A 19,628-nucleotide genomic window follows, 5' to 3' on the forward strand; every position below is an offset into this window, starting at 1 on the left:
TATGTTTCACTTACCCTTATTAGTTAATCTTTTTAATCCAAATGTTCCTCTCATTTCATCCCAAAAAAGTATCCTGTATGCTTTAAATTTTTGTAATTCTGTTGGTCTGTAGCTAGTTGTTGAAGATATTGGTTCATGATATTGTTTCTTATTAACTTTACAATTTACCCAAAAGACAAACTTATTAAAGGATCGACTATTTAATAACTTTAAATAAAGCCATTCCTCTATGCTTCTTGGTGGAGGACGCATATCTATATTACAATAACTTTTTTTTTTATTTATTTGTTTGTTTGTTTGTTTTAGTTGAGCATTAAAAGTATAAAAGTACCATTTTTTTAATATAAATCGCTGATAAAAGAAAAAAAAAAAATTTTAAAGTTTTACGCGTCGTTTTTCTTTTTTTTTTTTTTTTTTTTCCTGTTTCTTTTCTCTCATGCTACTTTTTTTCTTTTATATTTCAACTTCTATGAAAAACAAAGTGGCGAATACACTTTCATACCACTTTCCATTCCTAATATATAAATCAATTCCTCTAGCAGATTCCAACAGTCTTAACCATATCGCACTAATACTATTACCATGAATAACGGATACCAACCATATAATGAATATTCCACAGGTGGAAACAGTGGTGGTTTTGATCACAACCAGAATCAACAGTTTAACGACTCTCAACAGCAACGTCCAGGCTCAAATGAAAGTGGTGGCTTTGCAGAATCTGTTACTATTAAAACATTAATTCCAGTTACTATTAAGCAGCTAACAGATTCAAAAATCTCCGTACAAGATGGTCCATACTTAATCAATAATGTTGAACTAACAAATGTTTGTTTTGTTGGTGTCATTAGAAATATTCAAGATCAAACAGGAAGTATATTATTGACTATCGAAGATGGTACTGGGCAATTAGATGTCAAACAATGGAGTAACAAGACCGAAGATTTAATGTTGGCTGAAAATGATCAGGATGGCAACAGCAATGTAGGTGGATCTCAATTGGCTCAGCAATATCATTTGGGTACATATGTCAAAGTTTTTGGTTCCCCTAGGGAATTTGGTGGTAAAATGAATGTTCAATACGCAGTGATTAGACCAGTCGAAAGTTATAATGAAGTAATAGCACATCTATTAGAAGCTGGTAAAGTTCACCTAATAGCTAATAATGTTATTAAAACAGATTCTGCAAGTACTTCAGCAACTAATAATAATAATAATAATGATAACAAACAAACTACTGGTGAAAGTTTATTTGTTAGCGATATTGATGATAGTAATTTAAGTATTCCACAAAAAATCTTAAACCTAATGGAAAAAAATAGAGATAATATGTCTGAGGGTATCCCTGTTAAATTTATTGCAAAATCATTGAATATTTTGGAGGATGATGTTAAATTATATTGTGATAGTCTAGCCGATCAAGGACAGATTTTTACTTCATATGAAGATCACTATCAATTAACCTGATGAGTATAGGATAAGGTTACTTTTTTTTTTCTGTATAACCATATATATGTATGTATATATATATATTAATTTTCCTATTTTATTTTAAGACAAAAGGAAATAGTAATTTTTAAACCATTTATTCTTTAAGTAAAATTTGGGCTCGATTTATTTATGCCTGATTTAATTTTTTATTTTTTTTTTTTCTTTCTAAATTCCAATAAGTTTTTGCACGTGATGCATTGTTAATTTTGTGATTTTTTTGTGGTTGCAAAGAAAAATAAATAAATAAAAATGTCACAAATCTTTTTTTTTTTTTTTTTTACTGGCACAAAAAAAATATAGTGAATAAAGACAAAATTTAATTGGATTAAATTAGATTTATAATTGTAAAACTCAGACTTTTGTACCTTGCAACATTTAAATTCAGGTTAATTTCATCTTTGTTTTCTCTATAAAAAGTCTGGAATTTAAAACACTTGCTTAAACAGATATATCCTAATTAATAAATCAACATACAACTCAAATCATTTAAACAAAAAGATAAATTTTATAAAAATTATAACTTAATACTTAACTCCTTATTTAAATTAACACTTTAATTATTATATATATTTTTTTATTATCTTTATTTTCAATAGTTAATATGCTTTAGATAAAGGGAAGAAAGAAAGAAAAAATAAAAAAAAAAAGACAAAAAAATGTCAATAAAAGCTTATTTGTTTGTTTTAGGATACTTACTGTATAAAGTTGTGGCATTGGTGCATCCGATAGAAATCTATGACAAGTTTTTTATCGATTCAATAACCAGACAACCATTTTACATACGCGGAGTTGACTATCAGCCTGGGGGTGCCAGTGGAATAACTAAAGAAAAAGACCCTTTATCCGATCCCAATATTTGTGCAAGAGATATATTATTATTTCAAGACTTGGGAATTAATACCGTTAGGGTATATTCCATTAATCCAGATTTAAACCATGATATTTGTATGTCAATCTTAGCATCTGCAGGCATTTATTTAGTATTAGATGTCAACTCACCATTACCAGGTCAGCATTTAAACAGATACCAACCGTGGACTACTTATAATAATGACTATTTGGAACATGTCTTTAAAGTTATTAAACAGTTTTCTGGGTATAATAACACCTTAGGTTTCTTTGCTGGTAATGAAGTTGTTAATGATAAAAGGTCAGCCAAAAACTCGCCAACCTTTATCAAACAGTTAATTAACGATATGAAATTGTTCATGAAACTCTACTGTCCAAGGACAATTCCTGTTGGTTATTCGGCGGCTGATGACTTGAAATATCGAATATCGTTGTCTAAATATTTGGCTTGTGCTGATTATAATTTACCAGAAGGTTCTGTTGACTTCTATGGTGTAAATACTTATCAATGGTGTGGCGATCAAACCTTTCATAGTTCTGGCTATGATATATTAGTGGAAGATTACGAGGAATATTCTAAACCAGTATTTTTTAGTGAATTTGGTTGTAATAAAGTCACACCTAGAAATTTCCAGGAGGTTGAAGCCATTTTTTCTCCTGCTATGTGTACTGTTTTCACAGGTGGTTTAGTTTACGAATTTTCTCAAGAGACTAATAAATATGGATTGGTGGAAATAGATACCAATAATGATGTACATTTATTGTCAGATTTTAAAGCATTAAAAGAAAGATATACAGCAACCCTCTTACCATCTGCACTGGATATTATTCAAATATTAAAAATGAAAAATTCTAAAAGTGGTGAAAACACAAAGGTGCATGGTCGTGGCATAAATAAAAGAGACCAGATGGGAGAAATGTGTGAAAAACAATACGAAAATTTAGAAATCACCAAGGAAACACCACCAGATTTGGCAGCAGAAGTAATCGAAAGTGGCATAGATGTTGAAAAGGGAGAATTTGTCTTGCTAAAGGAAAAAGATTTGCAAACTACACATAAAATATATGATATTGAAAGCACATTACCATACAAAAGTAGTAACGGAAATAAAATACAAATATTAGTTGACATTTTTGGGATTTCTGATGAAGAACTGCAACAGTTGAGCACGGTATCAAATGAAGCACGTATGTATTAATAATGAAGAGTCGTTTGGTTATAATTATAACCGTTTATTAAGTTATTTCTTTTACTAACAAATTTTTTCGTTTTTTTTTTTTTTTTTTTTTTATTTTTAATAATATTGAATCTATAAATTTTATTTTAACAGCCGAAAAAAAGATATTAAACCTCGAGTTGAGAACGGTACTAATCGGAGTGTTTTTTTATATAGTGCTCGACAGTTTACTCTTGCATGGATTACTTTAAAGCCTTTACCCAAAAAAAAAAAAAAAAGGAAGTAATAGATTAAAAATTATAAAGGAACAGTATATCTATTATTAATAATATATATATATATATATATATTTTTTTTTTTATCAACAACCATATTTATAAAGTATAAACCCATCTTTATCTTTAACTTTTACAGGCGTTTGACCATTTAATAAAGGTTTTAAAAGTAATTCCCAATCAAATCTGGTTCTGGGAGTACAGAACAACCATTTTCTTAGCATGTTAATTTCCACAGATTTAAAGTTAGAACAAAGTTTTAAAAAAAACCATAGATTTACATTTGGAATATCTTTGTACAACTTAACATTTTGAAACCCATTAATCAAATTTGCATTTAATTCAGGCATATAATGTTTTACAATATCTTCCCACCAATAAGTGTTTTCATCACCAGAGCAAGCCGAGGCATTATAATCGCATAAGGTTATTTGATCGTCATTTAGCATTCCAACAAATAACTCATTTAATGAATCTGGGGACATCGGGAAAACATTTGTAAAGGGTATATTAACGATTTTCAAGTTTATATTTTTATTTTTGATGGGTAATTTATTCCATATTTTATGATTATAATGGTAAAAAACATGGAAATCAGGTATTTTCAAACTAGTAAAATGGGAATGTTGATCTATGGTAATCAAAGCGGCAGTTTGACGTGGCTTCGCATTATTAACTAATCCATTTAATTTGTGTGAGTCTTTAATATATGTAAAGATCACTGGTGACGTTGGTGGTGGATATTTTAGTTTTTTTTCAAATACAACTGATTGAGGATTGACTAAAGTTTCAGGCAAAGAATTACAATCTGAGTCGTTATATCCATGGTTATTATTATTATTATTATTATTATCAGTAGTGTTCGGATTACTAATTTCAATAATTTCATAATAATAGCTATCGTTAACCATTTCAAAATTAGTAGTAAAGCATGGACTATTGCAGTCTATAGTTAAGTTAGACAAAAGTGGGAAACAGTTACTTAACAAAAGATCATATTTACTTTTAATATTAATTAATTGTAAACGTTTTAATTTTAAAAAGTAGTCGTGAATCTTCTTGAAAATACCCTGTTTGACCACGATGGAACAATTATTTAAAGTTAAGCTTGTTATTGGAGAATATAAATCTAAATATCCTTTCGAATCCAAAGTCATTTGTAAAGGCAAAACTTCCATTGGTGTTTCTAATGAGTTTGAATCTATAGTGATATTGGTTAGTTTCAATTCTTCAAAAACACCAAAACAAAACAATAAATATGGCCTTAACACTGTTTCGTTTGTTTTGCCCGTGAGTTCTAGTGTTTTGAACCTAGGAACGTTGTAAATTTTTTCATTATAGCTGTCAATCCATTCTTTACTCATTTGGAAACTTTTAAAGTCATCCCTATTCATACTTTGCTCGCCCTTCAAAATTTTTGTGAAAAAAGCCCTGTCTCCGTCGTTTAGTATTGAATACCAGGAGGGTATAACGAAATTAGGAGTTATATTAGTTAGTGCTATGACTCTCAAATTCGGTAGATAATCTATAATATCTAGCATCAATTCAATATAGGTGTATTTTGAGTACTTTCTTAACAATTTATTATAAACATCAGATCTTATCAAGTGATGTTTTTCATTTTTATTGCCAGAACTAAATGCAGGAGTAAAATCGTTAGACGAATTGTTTTTAAAACTAGTATTCTTATCATCACCAATGTGGTTTTTATCATAATTAACATGAGTTGTCGGTGTGTTTCTCGAATGATTGATATTTAAAGACATGTCCGGTAATTGTTGTTGATAAGTGTAAGATCCTGCAATTACAGCAACATCTCGTTCATAATATTTGCTATATTTCAAGATACTATCTTGACATTCGGGGTCTATAAATTCAATCTTGTTAACTAAAAATCGAATATTCTTGCTAACCATCTGGTATTTTTGCAATGAATGAATGATAACATTAAACTTAAATAAGGATAATTTGCTCGATAACTTAATATGTTTATATAAATATTTAACGGATACTAGGTCGTATAAATGCTTATTAACTAAACACAATGATAGCAGGGTGCTTGTATCATCGGAAAGCAAAAACAATATCTCATCTAGTATTTTGGGAGGAAGGCTCAACAATAGGGAATTGACTATCATGTTTTTATCTTTGCTATTAGTGTCAGCGTTAGAATTATCCTGGAATTCGGTATTTGAGGGCTGGTCATGTATTAGTTTATATTTGTTATTATGGGTATTATTATTGGTCATGAACCGTGGGAAACTAAACAATTGTAAACGCTTCATTTTTTTTTTTTTTTTTTTTTAATTTTTTTCTTCTCAATATGTGGCTAATGATATTAGGAAAGATTGAAATAGGGTAACGTATATTATATATTCTATTATGGACTTAAGTTGTGTACTTTCTTTTTGTTAGTGTCCTTTTCTTGGTGTTAGTTAGTCATTAATTAATATTTGATGGTTAACAAAAAAATGTGTGGTGGGCTATTCAGTAAAATAATGCAGATTGTTTTTTCTTTTTCTTTTTTTTTTTTCTTTTTCTTTTTCTTTTTAAATTTTGTCTTTTGTCCTTTTGGCGGTGATGTGTGGAGAATATACAATAAAATACAGATCACATTATCATTTTACCCGGATTTCTTTTTTCATGTCCTTAATTATTGTATCCGTAATCTTCGCTTTTGCCGCCCATCGGATTAAAAAAAAATATATTAATAAATGATTAAATAAAGAAATATGGCTATATATATTAATATAAACTATCCATTTTTAGGTGGTAAGGTATGAACTTCAGTATCAACAGCATCTTTAGTGCCACACTGCTTTCCCTTGTTTGTTGCATTCTTTGGCGAATCTTTAGCCAAATGACCAATAACATTTTTCAAAGAATCAGGAATATCCTCGAATACTAAATCATTAACATCGGTAGAAACATGTTCACCTTTGGCCTTTAATAAAGTTTGTATGTTAATTTTATTATCATGAAATATCTTTAAATGATCTGCAATTAAATGTCTATTTTTGCAACCAGGACATTGTATGGCTACTGTTCCCTTTGTGTACGCTTGCTTAGACATTTGGTGAGATGATCTCGTTCCGCACTTCTTGCAAGTGAAAGCAATCATCATCATAGGTTTGTCTATCTTAATTTGTCCAATTTGGTTTTTTTTTTTCAAATTATTTCCGTTGTCATTATATAAAGCATTAGTTGTGGACAATGTACGAAAGGGTGTAACAGTGATAGTACTAATTACCTTAGTTCTTAAAAATGCACTTGTTGACCAGACATTTTTTTTGAAAAAGTATTTGTTTAGACCCCAATTACTAAATCTTTGTCTAATCATTTTAATCTTTCAGTATGCAATTATGTAAGGGTTGTTGATAATTTTTCTTTGTATTAAAAATAAAATAAAAATACAAATAAAATTTGACACTTATAATAGGTTATAACTTATAAAAAGGAAATGATACTGATACGAGCACTTTTGTATTATTATTATTATTATTATTATTATTATTATTATTATAATTTTTTTTTTTTTTTTTCGTACATCTTGAAAGTAAGATAATTGTATCCGAATAATTGGTGTTTCTAAGCCGAAGTTACGGATTTGAGAGTGTTTTTTCTTGTTTACCCGGTCATAAAGACGCGTTAAGAAAAGAAAATTGGTATTTACATCTCGTTACCCGCCTATCCTTCTCCATAATTACCGCAGACAAAAACAATAAAAAAAAAAAAAGTAGCGTTTAAACACTTTAGACATTTTTATTTCCTTTTATGTACATTTGTTAGACGTTTATATACAATCAGATGAAAAAGAAAAAAGAAAAAAGAAAATTCAAACACATGAATAAATAGAGTAAAACGATATTTGCATTTGAGTGTAATAATACCAACACTAAAATTGAAGTAATACGACTAACTGATAGCTACAACAAAATCAAAAGTTACACCAATTAATAAAGTATGGCTCATCCATATACCTCAAATCTATCTCCCGAAAAGGAAAAAGAAATAGCTGACAAAATCATTCAAAGAGCAGAATTAGCTAGAATGACAAGACAATTAAAGGTGGGCTTAAGTAAAGTACAATCACCGAAAAAAGCAGCTATTAAACAGCAGCAACAAATGTTAATGTCCAAAGAATTCCCCTTAAAAAGAAGGAAACAAGATGTTAATATGATAAATAGTAAAGAAGTAACCAAAAATTATGATCATGATTATGAGAATAATCTTTCTCCTTTGAAAAAATTTAAACACTTTAAGCGTAGGAATAGTGGTTGTACTAATGATGATGTAGGAACTTTAAATGATTATAATAATGGTACTTATAATGGTATTAACAATAATAATAATAATAGTAATAATAATAATAATAATAGAAGTCGAGTTAATAGCATTGTTAACATTAGTAGTAATAATAGCAATGATTTACCATCCTTCCAATTTCCTCCCTCAACACCAAAAAGAAACAATGGTAATAAAACTACAAAAACGAAAAAGGATCAAAGAAATAATAACACTGTTACCGGAGATGGGAGAGTAGATCATAATAGTGATAATAATAGCAACAATATAGAAATAACGGATAATAATGACAATTTGGATAATGAGGATGATACACAAGATTTGTCCGACTTAGGTGCAGATTTGTTAATGTATTTAGCGTCTAGTCCATATAGTACAATGAAACAGCCCGAGTATACGAATATTCTAAATGATAATAATAATACGAATAACAATACTAATATTATTCCAATGACTCCTTTAAGAGTAGATGGCAATAGCAAAGCATCAACGAAAATGAAGAAAAAGGAAATTAAACAGAATGGCACATCTTCTATCTCTGATAATATAGAAAATACTGATGACACAGAAGAGGAAGAAGAAAGAAAAGAAGAGAAAGAAAAGGAAGAAGAAAAGGAAGCTACACGAGTAAACTACAATAACTTTATGAAAAATGCGACTCCTGGTGGCAACAATAGTAATGAATTTGATTCACCTTCCGTTTACACACAGCTGATGATGTCTTCTCCTACAAGAAATGCACAATTAATATCTACTGTTCCTGAGACACCAGGTATGGCTAATACTAGTAATAATAATGAACGCAAACGGAATAATAGTATGAATAATAACTGTGGTACAACTAATAACACCACCAATAATAACAATAACAATAGCAATAATATTAAGACTGAAAATAATAAAATTAATGATAATCAAAATGATAACACTAGTAATAACGGTACTAATAAAGTTTTTCCCGCAGAAGATTATAAAAACAATGTCAAGAATGGAAAAAATAATATTAGTAAGAATAAAAATAAAAATGATACGAAAGAAAAAGATGGTAATTTGCCAATAAATGATATGATTTCATTGTCTGATACTCCTAATGTTAAATATAATACAATTTCTAACACTACAGTCACCAATACAAATACAGATGGTGAAGCATCGGAACGTAGTAAGAGAAATAATAGTATTGAAGATAACAATGGAACTTTATTATTGCCACCCAAATCTACCAATACAATTGTACCTGTTACTACCACTACTAGTATTAACAACAAAATCTCTAAATTCGCTTCTCCTAAAACGCCAAGAACAAGGTTCGACACTGGATTAGGTGTTACATCGACTTCGACTGGTATTACACCCTTTTTATTAAAGACGCCTAATTTTAACATGGGTGATTATATGCATAATTTGTTTAGTCCTAGTCCTAGGATAACAACATCAATAATGGGTAACGGTATTGTTCCTAACGCGGCCACTAGTACAGTTACTTCAATGGCACTTAATACTAATAGTAATAATAATGTTAATAATAATAGTGGTATTAATAACAATAATAGTAATGGTAATAATAATAATAGTATAAATGATACTACTTGAATGGACGATAGTTAGGAAATAATTTGCCTAAAGAAATTATTAGATTGTTATGGGGACTATAGAGAAAAGGTGATATTATTATTGTTGTTCCATTCTTTTTATGATGAAATTGGTTAATAATAAAGAATAGAATACTTTTAGCGGGAACCGGAAGAGAACCGGAAGAGAACCGGAAGAGAACCGGAAGAGAACCGGAAGCAAAGAGGATGTGATAAATGTGTAAATGCGGATTATAACGGATAAATTGGATATCGGTATATACAGTGCGTGAAAAAAAGGTTATTTTAATTTAAAAAAAAAGAACCACACACAGCACGTGGATTTCTGAGTGGGGTGGTTGAAAAGAACGTGGCAGCGTGCGCAAGTTTTTTTTTTTTGTTTTTTTTATTATTGATTTTAATATTAATATAAATTCGTAATTTTAAAAAGAAAAAGAAACGACAAAAAAAAAAAAAAATATATTTATATATATAAAAAAAAAAAAAAAAAAATCATGAGTTTTAAAAACTTGTTCGATAACATCACACTTTTGTTAACTTGCTTCAAAACAATTAAATTTTAAAAAAAAATAGAAAAGAAAGGGGAAAAAATAACTAGATTAATATAAATTTATAAATTTAAAAGAAAAGAAAAAAAAAGAAAAAAAAAAAAGAAACACATCCAATTTTTTTAATTTCCCTACTATCTTTTTAAGAGAACCCATTATAACAAACTGAAATAAATCAACAAGAAATAAGAAGAATAAAGTCAACAATATTTGAATAATATTAATCATATTTATCTTTAACTTTTTTTTTTTTTTTCCTACTCCAACTGATTCAAATTATGGGATAATTTTTCTTTTTTGTTTTTCTTTTGTCTTCTTCGATCTTTCAGCCAATAATATTTACAACAATTAGAAATAAAATTTGAAAATACAATTATTTTACTTTAAGAAATAAAAAGAAAATAATAATAATAATAATAATAATCTTTTTTTTTTTATTTTTCATTTTAGCAAACAAATAAAACAACCATGGCTAATTCAAGTGTTAGTAGTATTAGTATTCTTACAGATATTTCTTCAACAGATTCAGATGACGCGGTTTTATCATCAAACGAATCATTAAATTCCTTAAAAACTGAGGAACATAATGAATTGTACGATCATAGAGAACAAAACTATAGTGTACTACCAAGCGATGAGAATCATCACAATAATCTGGATGATACTAATGCCATTGAAAACAATGGTGCCAATAACAATAAACCTACTATACAAAGCACAGCTAGTACTAGGGTACCCAGTTTCAAATTGAACAAACCAAGTTTAGAAAAAAAAAATAGTTCCACTGGGCGTAATGTTACTTCTTCTGCCACAAATAATCCTACCAGCAATAACAATTTGGCTAATAATAATAACAGTACAACTTCTATTACGGCTGGTGTCAATACCAATAATGGTAGTAATTTGAATGTTTCCAAAAAAAAATCACGAAGTAATTCACACGAATCGTCTATTTTACTTTTCCCCATTTTAAACCAATTGACCAAAACTAATACAAATGCTAGTGTCTTGACTGGTATTAGTAATAAAAAAAAAGGTAACAATAACTTGAATAGAAGAAATTCTATGGAAACCAGCGATTCAAGAGACTCCCAGGAAACTGAAGAAGATGTTTGTTTCCCCATGATTCAATACCAACATGAACGTATTAATGGAATTGATTTTGACGAGCTGGAAGAGTTTGCACAAGAAGAAATCAGATTTAATAATTTACAACAAGCCAAAATTAATAATAACCCTGTTATGTATTCTCCCGTCAGCAAACCTCAGGAACATGTTTTGGAAACCATCAAAACAAATTCCTCTTCCACTTCTGTTTCCTCTTCTGTCTCCAAAGCGGCTTTAAGATATACACCACGTGATGCTTTAAATTACCAGCAACAATATTTCCCACCCACCTCTGCCTCCGCTGTTATAGTGGAAGACAAAGACAATGCCAAGCATAGTAAATTTTCCAAGAGATTCAATATGAATAAATCGGGAAGTACTGTAGCTAATAATAATAATACTGGTTTGGACAAAAATGGGGTTTCTTTTGGATTGAATAAAGTAGAACAAGAATATGATGATGATGACGAAGAACATAATTTGGGGAGTAATAAAACATATACCAAAGCGTCGATTAGTTTGGAAAATCCTGGTAACCATTTGAGTTCTCTCCACAATGACAGTAAGTTATCAAGTGCCGCACCTGGCACTGCTTCTTCTCCATTGACATCCGATGGCATCCCAACATCGCTGTCACCAAACCAACCAATTGTTAATAATGACAATTTTCTTCATTATACTGTTCCTGATAGATTTTCATTTTTCTCTAGCGATATGGAGGAGACTGTCCATTCTCCAAGCATTTCATCCTTATTGACTAATTCAAATGCGACATCCTTTCGTAAATTATTTAATGATGGTGAGCCTACCTGGTGGTTAGATTGTATTTGTCCTACAGATGAAGAGATGAAGTGTATTTCGAAATGTTTTGGTATCCATCCCTTGACAGCTGAAGATATCCGTATGCAAGAATCCAGAGAAAAAGTGGAACTCTTCAAATCCTATTATTTTGTTTGTTTCAACACTTTTGAAAGCGATAATGAGAGTGAAGATTTCTTGGAACCTATTAATGTATACATCGTTGTGTTTCGCAGTGGTGTATTGACTTTCCATTTTGGACCTGAAATATCGCATTGTTCCAATGTAAGAAGGAGAGTTCGTCAACTAAGAGACTATGTTGATGTCAACTCTGATTGGATATGTTATGCCTTGATTGATGATATCACTGATGGTTTTGCGCCTGTTATTCAGAACATTGAATATGAAGCTGATATGATTGAAGATTCAGTATTTATTGCCAGGGATTTAAATTTTGCTGAAATGTTACAAAGAATTGGTGAGAGTAGACGTAAAACAATGACGTTAATGCGTTTGTTGTCTGGAAAGGCAGATGTTATCAAAATGTTTGCTAAAAGATGCCAAGATGAATCTAAAGGGATTGGACCAGCGTTGACTTCACAAATAAACATTGCAAATTTATCTGAAAAACAGCAATCTAATCAGCAATGTTCTTCTTCTCCAAGATCCGATATCGCCTTGTATTTAGGTGATATTCAAGATCATGTTTTGACAATGTATCAAAATTTATTATCTTATGAGAAGATTTTTTCGAGATCACACTCTAATTATTTGGCCCAATTGCAAGTTGAATCTTTCAATTCCAATAACAAGGTCACTGAAATTTTGGGTAAAGTTACTGTGTTGGGTACAATGTTAGTTCCTTTAAACTTAATCACGGGTTTGTTTGGGATGAATGTTCGTGTTCCCGGTGATGACCAACGGACTTTTGGTTGGTTTTTCGGTATTCTTGGTGTCATTATACTGGTTGTGCTTTCTGCTGTTTTCATTTCCAATTATTGGTTGAATCATATGGAAGCACCACAAACCTTAAATGAAGCTGCCATTAGTGGTGCGAGATCGGTGATTTCCAAATCAATGCTTTCCGGTATTTTCAATAAAAAAGACAAAAAACCTTTGTCTGCTAACAGCAATAGAAATGCCAATTCCATTGGTTTAAGTCAGCTTGGTAAGTCTACTATTAATACCAATACTGGGCTAGGTTTGAAATATGCACGTCAAAACAAGTGCAAATCTTCTAAATCTATTAATAGTTTGCCGAGTAAGTTAACGAGATATGACTAACTGGTTGGAATTCTTGTTAGCATATATATATATATTTTTTTTTTTCTTTTTTTTTTGTTCTTCCGCTTTGCCTCTTCGATATTAACACCTAGCTAATTGTTTTTTTTATCAATGTACATTGTTTAAATTTATTCTCTGTTTAATTAAATAATTTATATACTATTTGTTTAATATTTTTTATAGACCTTTTTTTTTTTTTTTTTTTTCGAATTTATATATAAATTGACTTGTATATTAGCGTATAATTATTTACTTTACATTAAAACAAACTATTGGACAATCTACATATGCTATTAAGAAAAAAAAGTCTTATCACTTTTTTTTATGATGACGATGTTTTTTCTTGCCTGTTTTATGTTTCTTATTTTGTTCATGCTGTTCTATTAAATCTTCATCGTTTTCTCTTTGCTTTTCGCTATCTATAGGTAATGAGATTATGTTGTCATTATCTGTCAACCCAGCTTCATTTTTGAAAACTTTTTTCCTCCATTCCCTAACTCTTTTAGATTTAGTTACCTTTCTCTTATCTTTATCTCTTAAGTTTTTAGCTCTGTATGGAGCAAATTTTTTTAGACTAACATAATCATTCAAAGCAGTATCGTCAGCAGCAAAAATTTCTTTAGTTGTTAGACCAAAAGATTCTGGAGAGACTTCTCGATACTTGAATTTTGTTTCTGTATCTTTATTTTTAGATCTACCCCTCTTTTCGTTGTTTTCTTTTTCTTCCTCTTCTCTAACTTCATCAATTAACAGTAATTTATTTTTTTCAATAGCGTTATCTATAGAATCCTGTATTTCTTTCTTTTGTTTTTTCTTTTCTCTTTTTTCCTCCAATTTTGATTTTCTTTGTGATTTTTTAGGTTCATCTTCTATTGTGGCTTCTTGTTCTTGATTCTCTTTTTCCTCGTCATCTTGATAAAATTCCCCCATTATTTCGTCATCTGGACCCCACTCAGGCTTACCTTTTCCGCTATAAAAATCATCATTAAACAATTCACCGATAACAGCATCCCAGGAAGAATTATCAAAATCACCATGCATCAAGGTGTTGGTAATTTTTTCTACCAATTCGGGATTAATTTTCTGGCCATATTCCTTTTGTAGGTTTTCGATGACATCATTAACTTGATGTATCTTTTCTAATTTTTTTTTCTGTAATTTCTTATCAAAGATGTCATTTTTTTTTGTCTTTTCTTCTTTTTGCAAATCTCTCTTTGTTCTACGAGAAGATGTTTGTGATCTTCTTAAAGTAGCTTGATTTCTAGCATAAGATATGATTTCTGAACTAGTTGGATCTTCATATCTAAAATTATAAGCGTTTTCAAACTTTTCTACTGCATTATCAAATTCTTCGTCGTCCTCAATCCCTTCCACTATAACACCATTCGCAGTCTTTTCCCCATTTTTGGGAATCCAAGCTTGTTGTTGTAAAAACTCGTTCAAAAAATGTTCTTCGCCCTCCTTTTCTGGATCAGGTAAAACAACGGTTTTCCTTTTGGATTCAGATGGCTCTGGTTTCTTCTTGGTCAAGAAATCTTCCTCATCATCAGCTGATTCATTAGTATCACTTGAATTGTTATGAAATTGCTTATTAATTTCGTCCAAAATTTCCCTTTTGTTTTCATATTGTTCTTCAATATAAGTTTTTGGTTTTTCCACATTCTCAGTATCATCATCATCATTTGCAGTGCCAGATAACAAATTCATTCTGTGGTAATCCTTTAAGTAAATTGGTTTGTGTTTAGGCTTTTGTTCCTCCATTTTACTGACGGCAACTTCTGGTTCTTCAAAAAATTTTACTTTACTATCGAAAAGACTGGGGTCTTTAGATTTAATTGCAGTTAAAACTTTATTAATATTACTTTCAACTTCTTCTGTGATTAGCTCGCCAAAATCATCTTCCTCTTCTGAAGTAGATGAAGCGTCAGAAGGGAAAGCTTGTTCTTCCTCTTCGACTGTTTGATTTTCAACGGATTTCTTTGACTTTCTCCTTGGCATTGATGTATATGTTATTTGTGTGCTTGGGTTATATATATGTTTTAAATAATTAATGTTAAGTATGCTAGTTTTATTAAAAAAAAAAATAAGAAAAGAAAAGGAAAAGAAGAGAAAATTGGTTGAACAATTAATAGAAACTTGTAAAGCTGGAAGACTTTGAAATTTATTAAAAATCTTGGAATATCTGATAATTATCGAAATGTTTTATTTTATTTCATATGAAAAAAAAAAAAAAAAAAAAAAAAAAAGAAACGATAATTTCAATTTTGTTGTGCATTTTCGGACATTCGGTAATATGCTTTCCCTTTTCCCTTTTCCCTTTTCCCTTTTCCCTTTTTTTTTTTTATTTTGTTTAGTTAAAATATTGAAGCACATTTTTACAACATTTTCACAGCATTATTGCTTCCAATCTGAAATTAAGTCCATTTATCTCATATTATTTACACTTTAATTCCTGTATGACAAACTATCCTCACAAAACCCATTAAAAAAAAAATAAATAAAATAAAATGAACGACCCTCTTAACGGTAGCACAAGAAATCTATTCAACGTTCCAAAATGGATCATACCTAGATCAAAGAACTTCCACAGTTGGTGTACCTACCTTAGTGGTGCGCTATTCGCTTCAAGTATATTATTTTTTTTAGATAGTTTAATCTATTCGCATAGAGTTAATGCTAGTGATATCGTATCTGTCACATTTACAGAATGGATTCCAATGATTTGTTCTACATTGGGTATGATAATTATCAATTCTGTGGACAAAAGCAATTTAACAGTTGTGTCGTCCTCTTCTGCAACAGGTGGCTTACTAAGTGGTGGTGGTGGTGGCATTTCTATTGGTGGCAACGGTGGGGGTAATTCAAATCTGTTGGGACAATTACGTATTGTTTTGTTTTTAGGTTTTGCTCTTTTGGCTGGAGGGTGCAGTGGGAGTATTGTAGTTTTGATAGTTAAATATATTCAGAGAGATATTACGGAATATCCAACTCTAGGCATGGGTGTTGATAATGTCATAGCCAATATGTTAATTCTATTAAGTTGTGTTGTTTTATGGGTTGCGCAAACTATTAATTTTGAGGATGAATATAATTACGCATTAACATTGTAAAAGCCCCGTTAAAGAGTATAAGAACTGAATGAAATCATTATATATATATATGTGTGTTTGTTTGTTTATATATGATAGGATTCGGTATTAATTATTAAAATATAAATATAAATAATATGACAGAAGTTAAAAAAAAAAAAAAAAAAAAAAAAAAAAAGGATATAAAAAGAGAAATAGTGGCTATAATACTACTTGGGTTTTGGTTTTAATCACTTCGAAGACGAATGAAATGAAAATGAAAATGAAAGTGAAAAAATGAAAAAAAGAAAAAAAGCAAATGTAACAGTGGTTAATTGGTAGTCGAAAACAAATACAAAGTAACTATTTAAACACATCTGTAACAGTGGCAGGTAAAGGATTAAAAAGTTTTATTGAAATTATTGATTTATTAAACTCAACTGTCTTTTTCTTTTTCTTTTTTTTGCTTTAATTTGTATATAAAATCCTTTTTTTTTTTTATTCATTCTCCCATTTTCACTATTACCAAAAAATTACTTTTCCTTTAAAAGAAGCAGTATTCTTAGTAAATGTAATAATAATAATGCCCCAAAAATTAAAAAATAAAAGATAAAATACAGATTATATAATTCTTTATTCAGAATAATATAACATTGATATTAAACAACAACAGCAATCATAATAATAATCAAAATACTGTGGTAAACTTCATATAAAAAAAAAAAAAAAAAAAAATTATGAATCAAACCCTCTCTTCTTTATCAATCTATCCACTTATTCAATTCTAAAGGTTTCAAAACTAATAAAAAGAGAAATAGAAATAAAATAGCCATTCATAGTCAAAAGCGAAACATAATTATATATAAATGTTATCGAAACAATATTAAATGAATAATATATAACAAAAGAAATAAGGGAGGGTAAAAGGGAAAGGGAAGAGAAATTATTGTGCCAAATTTAATTATTATAATGTTAAAACCACACACACACACACACAGAGAGAGAGAGAGAGAAAGAAAACTTAAAACAACTGGTACAACTCTCTGGTTGCTCAATCATTATGAGGTAAAATGGAATTAATTAGTTCAGGACCAATGACTTGAAGCTCATAATGAGAAAAATTAAATAACTCAGGTAAATGCTTAGGCTGAGAATTTCCTCTGGGGAAAAAATACAACTCTTGTCTCAACTCATCGAAAAAAGGATGTGCCATTATACGGCGAGGAGATAGTCTACGTTCTGGCTCGTAACGCAAAACTTTCATCAATAAATCAACACCATCCACACCAGCATGTCCAAAGTACTTTTCAAATTTGGAGTTGGATTTTCCAGTGAATAATGGCTTGCTATAAAGGGGACCATCGTATGCAGGATTACTAAAAAATATAAATTTTTTGTCTGGTGGGCCCAATAATTTAGCAATTTCTCTTAATTGTAATAAGGGTTCTTCCCCTTGGAAAATAGCATGACCTATAAGCATTTCTCCCATTACACAGCCTAATCCCCAAATATCAATTTGAGTAGTATACTGAGTGCATCCAATAATTAATTCTGGAGCTCTATAAAACCTAGAACATATGTAACTTATACTAGGTTGATGAGGTTCTAATTTTTTGGCACTGCCAAAATCACAAATCTTCAAAATACCGTTTTGAGGGTCAACTAAAATGTTAGAAGGTTTAATATCACGATGACATATTCCAAGAGAATGCAAATATAGCATGCCTCTTGCTATTTGATAAGTGTACAATTTAATATGTTTTAATGGTAACTGTAAACTATTCGAAGTATACCTGTGAATTTCCAGTTGTAAAGTTTCAGGTAAACACTCCATTGCCAAATATAAAAACAATGTATTTCTTGCATCTGGTGGGGTGTGTGTATAATAATATTCTAATCTCACTATATTCGGGTGATCAGTAATTCTCAAAATATCTAGTTCTCTAGATTTATATTCAGTTTGAGCAGGTACTTTTTTAATAGCAAACGGACCATACCAACTAGAGTTGTCTGGTGTTAGATAAGCCTGTACAACAGTCCCAAAGGCACCATGACCAATTTTTTTGTATTCTTTTATTATCATTTGGCGGGACTCATGGGTCCTATTAGATGTTACATCCTTGGCTATATATTCATCGAAGGATTTACTATTAACTGTGGTAGTGGTAGCGTTATTGGTAGTAATGTTTTGCTGTTGTTGTTGGCTCATTATTTTAAGCTGTGCCTAATATTCTATATTGCGAGTATGTATATTAGTTTTATAAGGGCGTTTAGTTCTTATTTGTAGACAATTTGTGGTTTATTTATTTTGAAAAAAGTAGTGAAAAGCTTGGAACAATAGGGATAATAATGAGCAACTATTAGCTCTTCTTTTATTTTAATTTTTTTTTTTTTTTTTTTGTTTTTCCTTTAGCCGTTTTCAATGATTATAGTAGAAAGTTGGGATATCTTTCTGATTATTTTTATTATTTGGTGACAAAAACAAAAGCAATAAGTTTGATAACAGCTACTCGCTTAATGCCAGTGATGATATTACACTTAGAGTTGTGTGTAAATATGCTTGCTGTATTGGGGGAAAGATTTGTTGTTGTTGTTGTTGTTGTTGTTGTTGTTGTTTTTTTTAAACAAGTTTATGAGTTTTCTGTGCGTGTTTTAGAAATTAATTTTTTTTGTTGTTAGATAAAGAAGAAAATAAAACAAGCCCTTTTCGTTAATTTTGTTTTGTTTTTTATTTATTCTTTTTTTTTTTTTTTTTTTCTTCTCGCTACGCTAAAAGATTTGAACGCCTTTTTTTTTTTTTTTTGTTTTGCAAGGAAAAAAAAAAAATACAAAATTTGTGGAATCTCTCAATTTTGAGCCTTGTGTCCATCTTCGGACTTTTCGCTCCCTTTCGGACCTTTTGTTAATTTCGGAACATTCATTTAAAACAAATCATTTCTTTTCGTCTTGCACGTCAATTCGTCATTTTTTTTGACTTGACTTGACTTGGCTTATGGCTTATAATCACTGATATTACAGACAATGAAAAGGGTGTTATTCAAATAATTAAGAAAATGAAAAAAGAAAGAAATTTTATAAAAAAAGAAGGCTCAGCGTTATAAAGTAACTGTTTCTATCACTACTTTCCTTTTTT

General features: G+C 29.8%; 10 protein-coding genes across 10 annotated transcripts; 5 read left to right on the forward strand and 5 right to left on the reverse strand.

Annotated features, from left to right (window-relative positions):
- Window positions 1-6: 6 nt before the first annotated feature.
- On the reverse strand, window positions 7-252 carry MRX7 (Mrx7p; the record flags this gene model as incomplete). Its single annotated transcript, XM_046081397.1, has 1 exon — window positions 7-252. One exon carries the CDS (start codon window positions 250-252, stop codon window positions 7-9), a length of 246 nt encoding a protein of 81 aa, XP_045932623.1.
- A 330-nt stretch (window positions 253-582) lies between these two features.
- RFA2 (Rfa2p) lies at window positions 583-1,467 on the forward strand (the record flags this gene model as incomplete). The annotated part of the gene is made up of 1 exon (XM_046080991.1): window positions 583-1,467. The coding sequence occupies one exon, from the start codon at window positions 583-585 to the stop codon at window positions 1,465-1,467; it is 885 nt and encodes a 294-aa protein (XP_045932624.1).
- Window positions 1,468-2,147: 680 nt separating this feature from the next.
- Window positions 2,148-3,539, forward strand: GAS4 (1,3-beta-glucanosyltransferase; the record flags this gene model as incomplete). Its single annotated transcript, XM_046080992.1, has 1 exon — window positions 2,148-3,539. One exon carries the CDS (start codon window positions 2,148-2,150, stop codon window positions 3,537-3,539), a length of 1,392 nt encoding a protein of 463 aa, XP_045932625.1.
- Window positions 3,540-3,879: 340 nt separating this feature from the next.
- On the reverse strand, window positions 3,880-6,078 carry SKP2 (putative SCF ubiquitin ligase complex subunit SKP2; the record flags this gene model as incomplete). Its single annotated transcript, XM_046080993.1, has 1 exon — window positions 3,880-6,078. The coding sequence occupies one exon, from the start codon at window positions 6,076-6,078 to the stop codon at window positions 3,880-3,882; it is 2,199 nt and encodes a 732-aa protein (XP_045932626.1).
- Window positions 6,079-6,548: 470 nt separating this feature from the next.
- ZIM17 (Zim17p) lies at window positions 6,549-7,133 on the reverse strand (the record flags this gene model as incomplete). Its single annotated transcript, XM_046080994.1, has 1 exon — window positions 6,549-7,133. The coding sequence occupies one exon, from the start codon at window positions 7,131-7,133 to the stop codon at window positions 6,549-6,551; it is 585 nt and encodes a 194-aa protein (XP_045932627.1).
- Window positions 7,134-7,756: 623 nt separating this feature from the next.
- STB1 (Stb1p) lies at window positions 7,757-9,691 on the forward strand (the record flags this gene model as incomplete). Its single annotated transcript, XM_046080995.1, has 1 exon — window positions 7,757-9,691. The coding sequence occupies one exon, from the start codon at window positions 7,757-7,759 to the stop codon at window positions 9,689-9,691; it is 1,935 nt and encodes a 644-aa protein (XP_045932628.1).
- Window positions 9,692-10,706: 1,015 nt separating this feature from the next.
- ALR1 (Mg(2+) transporter ALR1) lies at window positions 10,707-13,427 on the forward strand (the record flags this gene model as incomplete). Its single annotated transcript, XM_046080996.1, has 1 exon — window positions 10,707-13,427. The coding sequence occupies one exon, from the start codon at window positions 10,707-10,709 to the stop codon at window positions 13,425-13,427; it is 2,721 nt and encodes a 906-aa protein (XP_045932629.1).
- Window positions 13,428-13,739: 312 nt separating this feature from the next.
- KRI1 (Kri1p) lies at window positions 13,740-15,425 on the reverse strand (the record flags this gene model as incomplete). Its single annotated transcript, XM_046080997.1, has 1 exon — window positions 13,740-15,425. One exon carries the CDS (start codon window positions 15,423-15,425, stop codon window positions 13,740-13,742), a length of 1,686 nt encoding a protein of 561 aa, XP_045932630.1.
- Window positions 15,426-15,934: 509 nt separating this feature from the next.
- VPS68 (Vps68p) lies at window positions 15,935-16,537 on the forward strand (the record flags this gene model as incomplete). The annotated part of the gene is made up of 1 exon (XM_046080998.1): window positions 15,935-16,537. The coding sequence occupies one exon, from the start codon at window positions 15,935-15,937 to the stop codon at window positions 16,535-16,537; it is 603 nt and encodes a 200-aa protein (XP_045932631.1).
- Window positions 16,538-17,546: 1,009 nt separating this feature from the next.
- Window positions 17,547-18,704, reverse strand: MCK1 (serine/threonine/tyrosine protein kinase MCK1; the record flags this gene model as incomplete). Its single annotated transcript, XM_046080999.1, has 1 exon — window positions 17,547-18,704. The coding sequence occupies one exon, from the start codon at window positions 18,702-18,704 to the stop codon at window positions 17,547-17,549; it is 1,158 nt and encodes a 385-aa protein (XP_045932632.1).
- Window positions 18,705-19,628: the final 924 nt, after the last annotated feature.

Source organism: Saccharomycodes ludwigii, chromosome VII (assembly GCF_020623625.1).
Source record: "Saccharomycodes ludwigii strain NBRC 1722 chromosome VII, whole genome shotgun sequence".
Classification (NCBI taxonomy): domain Eukaryota; kingdom Fungi; phylum Ascomycota; class Saccharomycetes; order Saccharomycodales; family Saccharomycodaceae; genus Saccharomycodes; species Saccharomycodes ludwigii.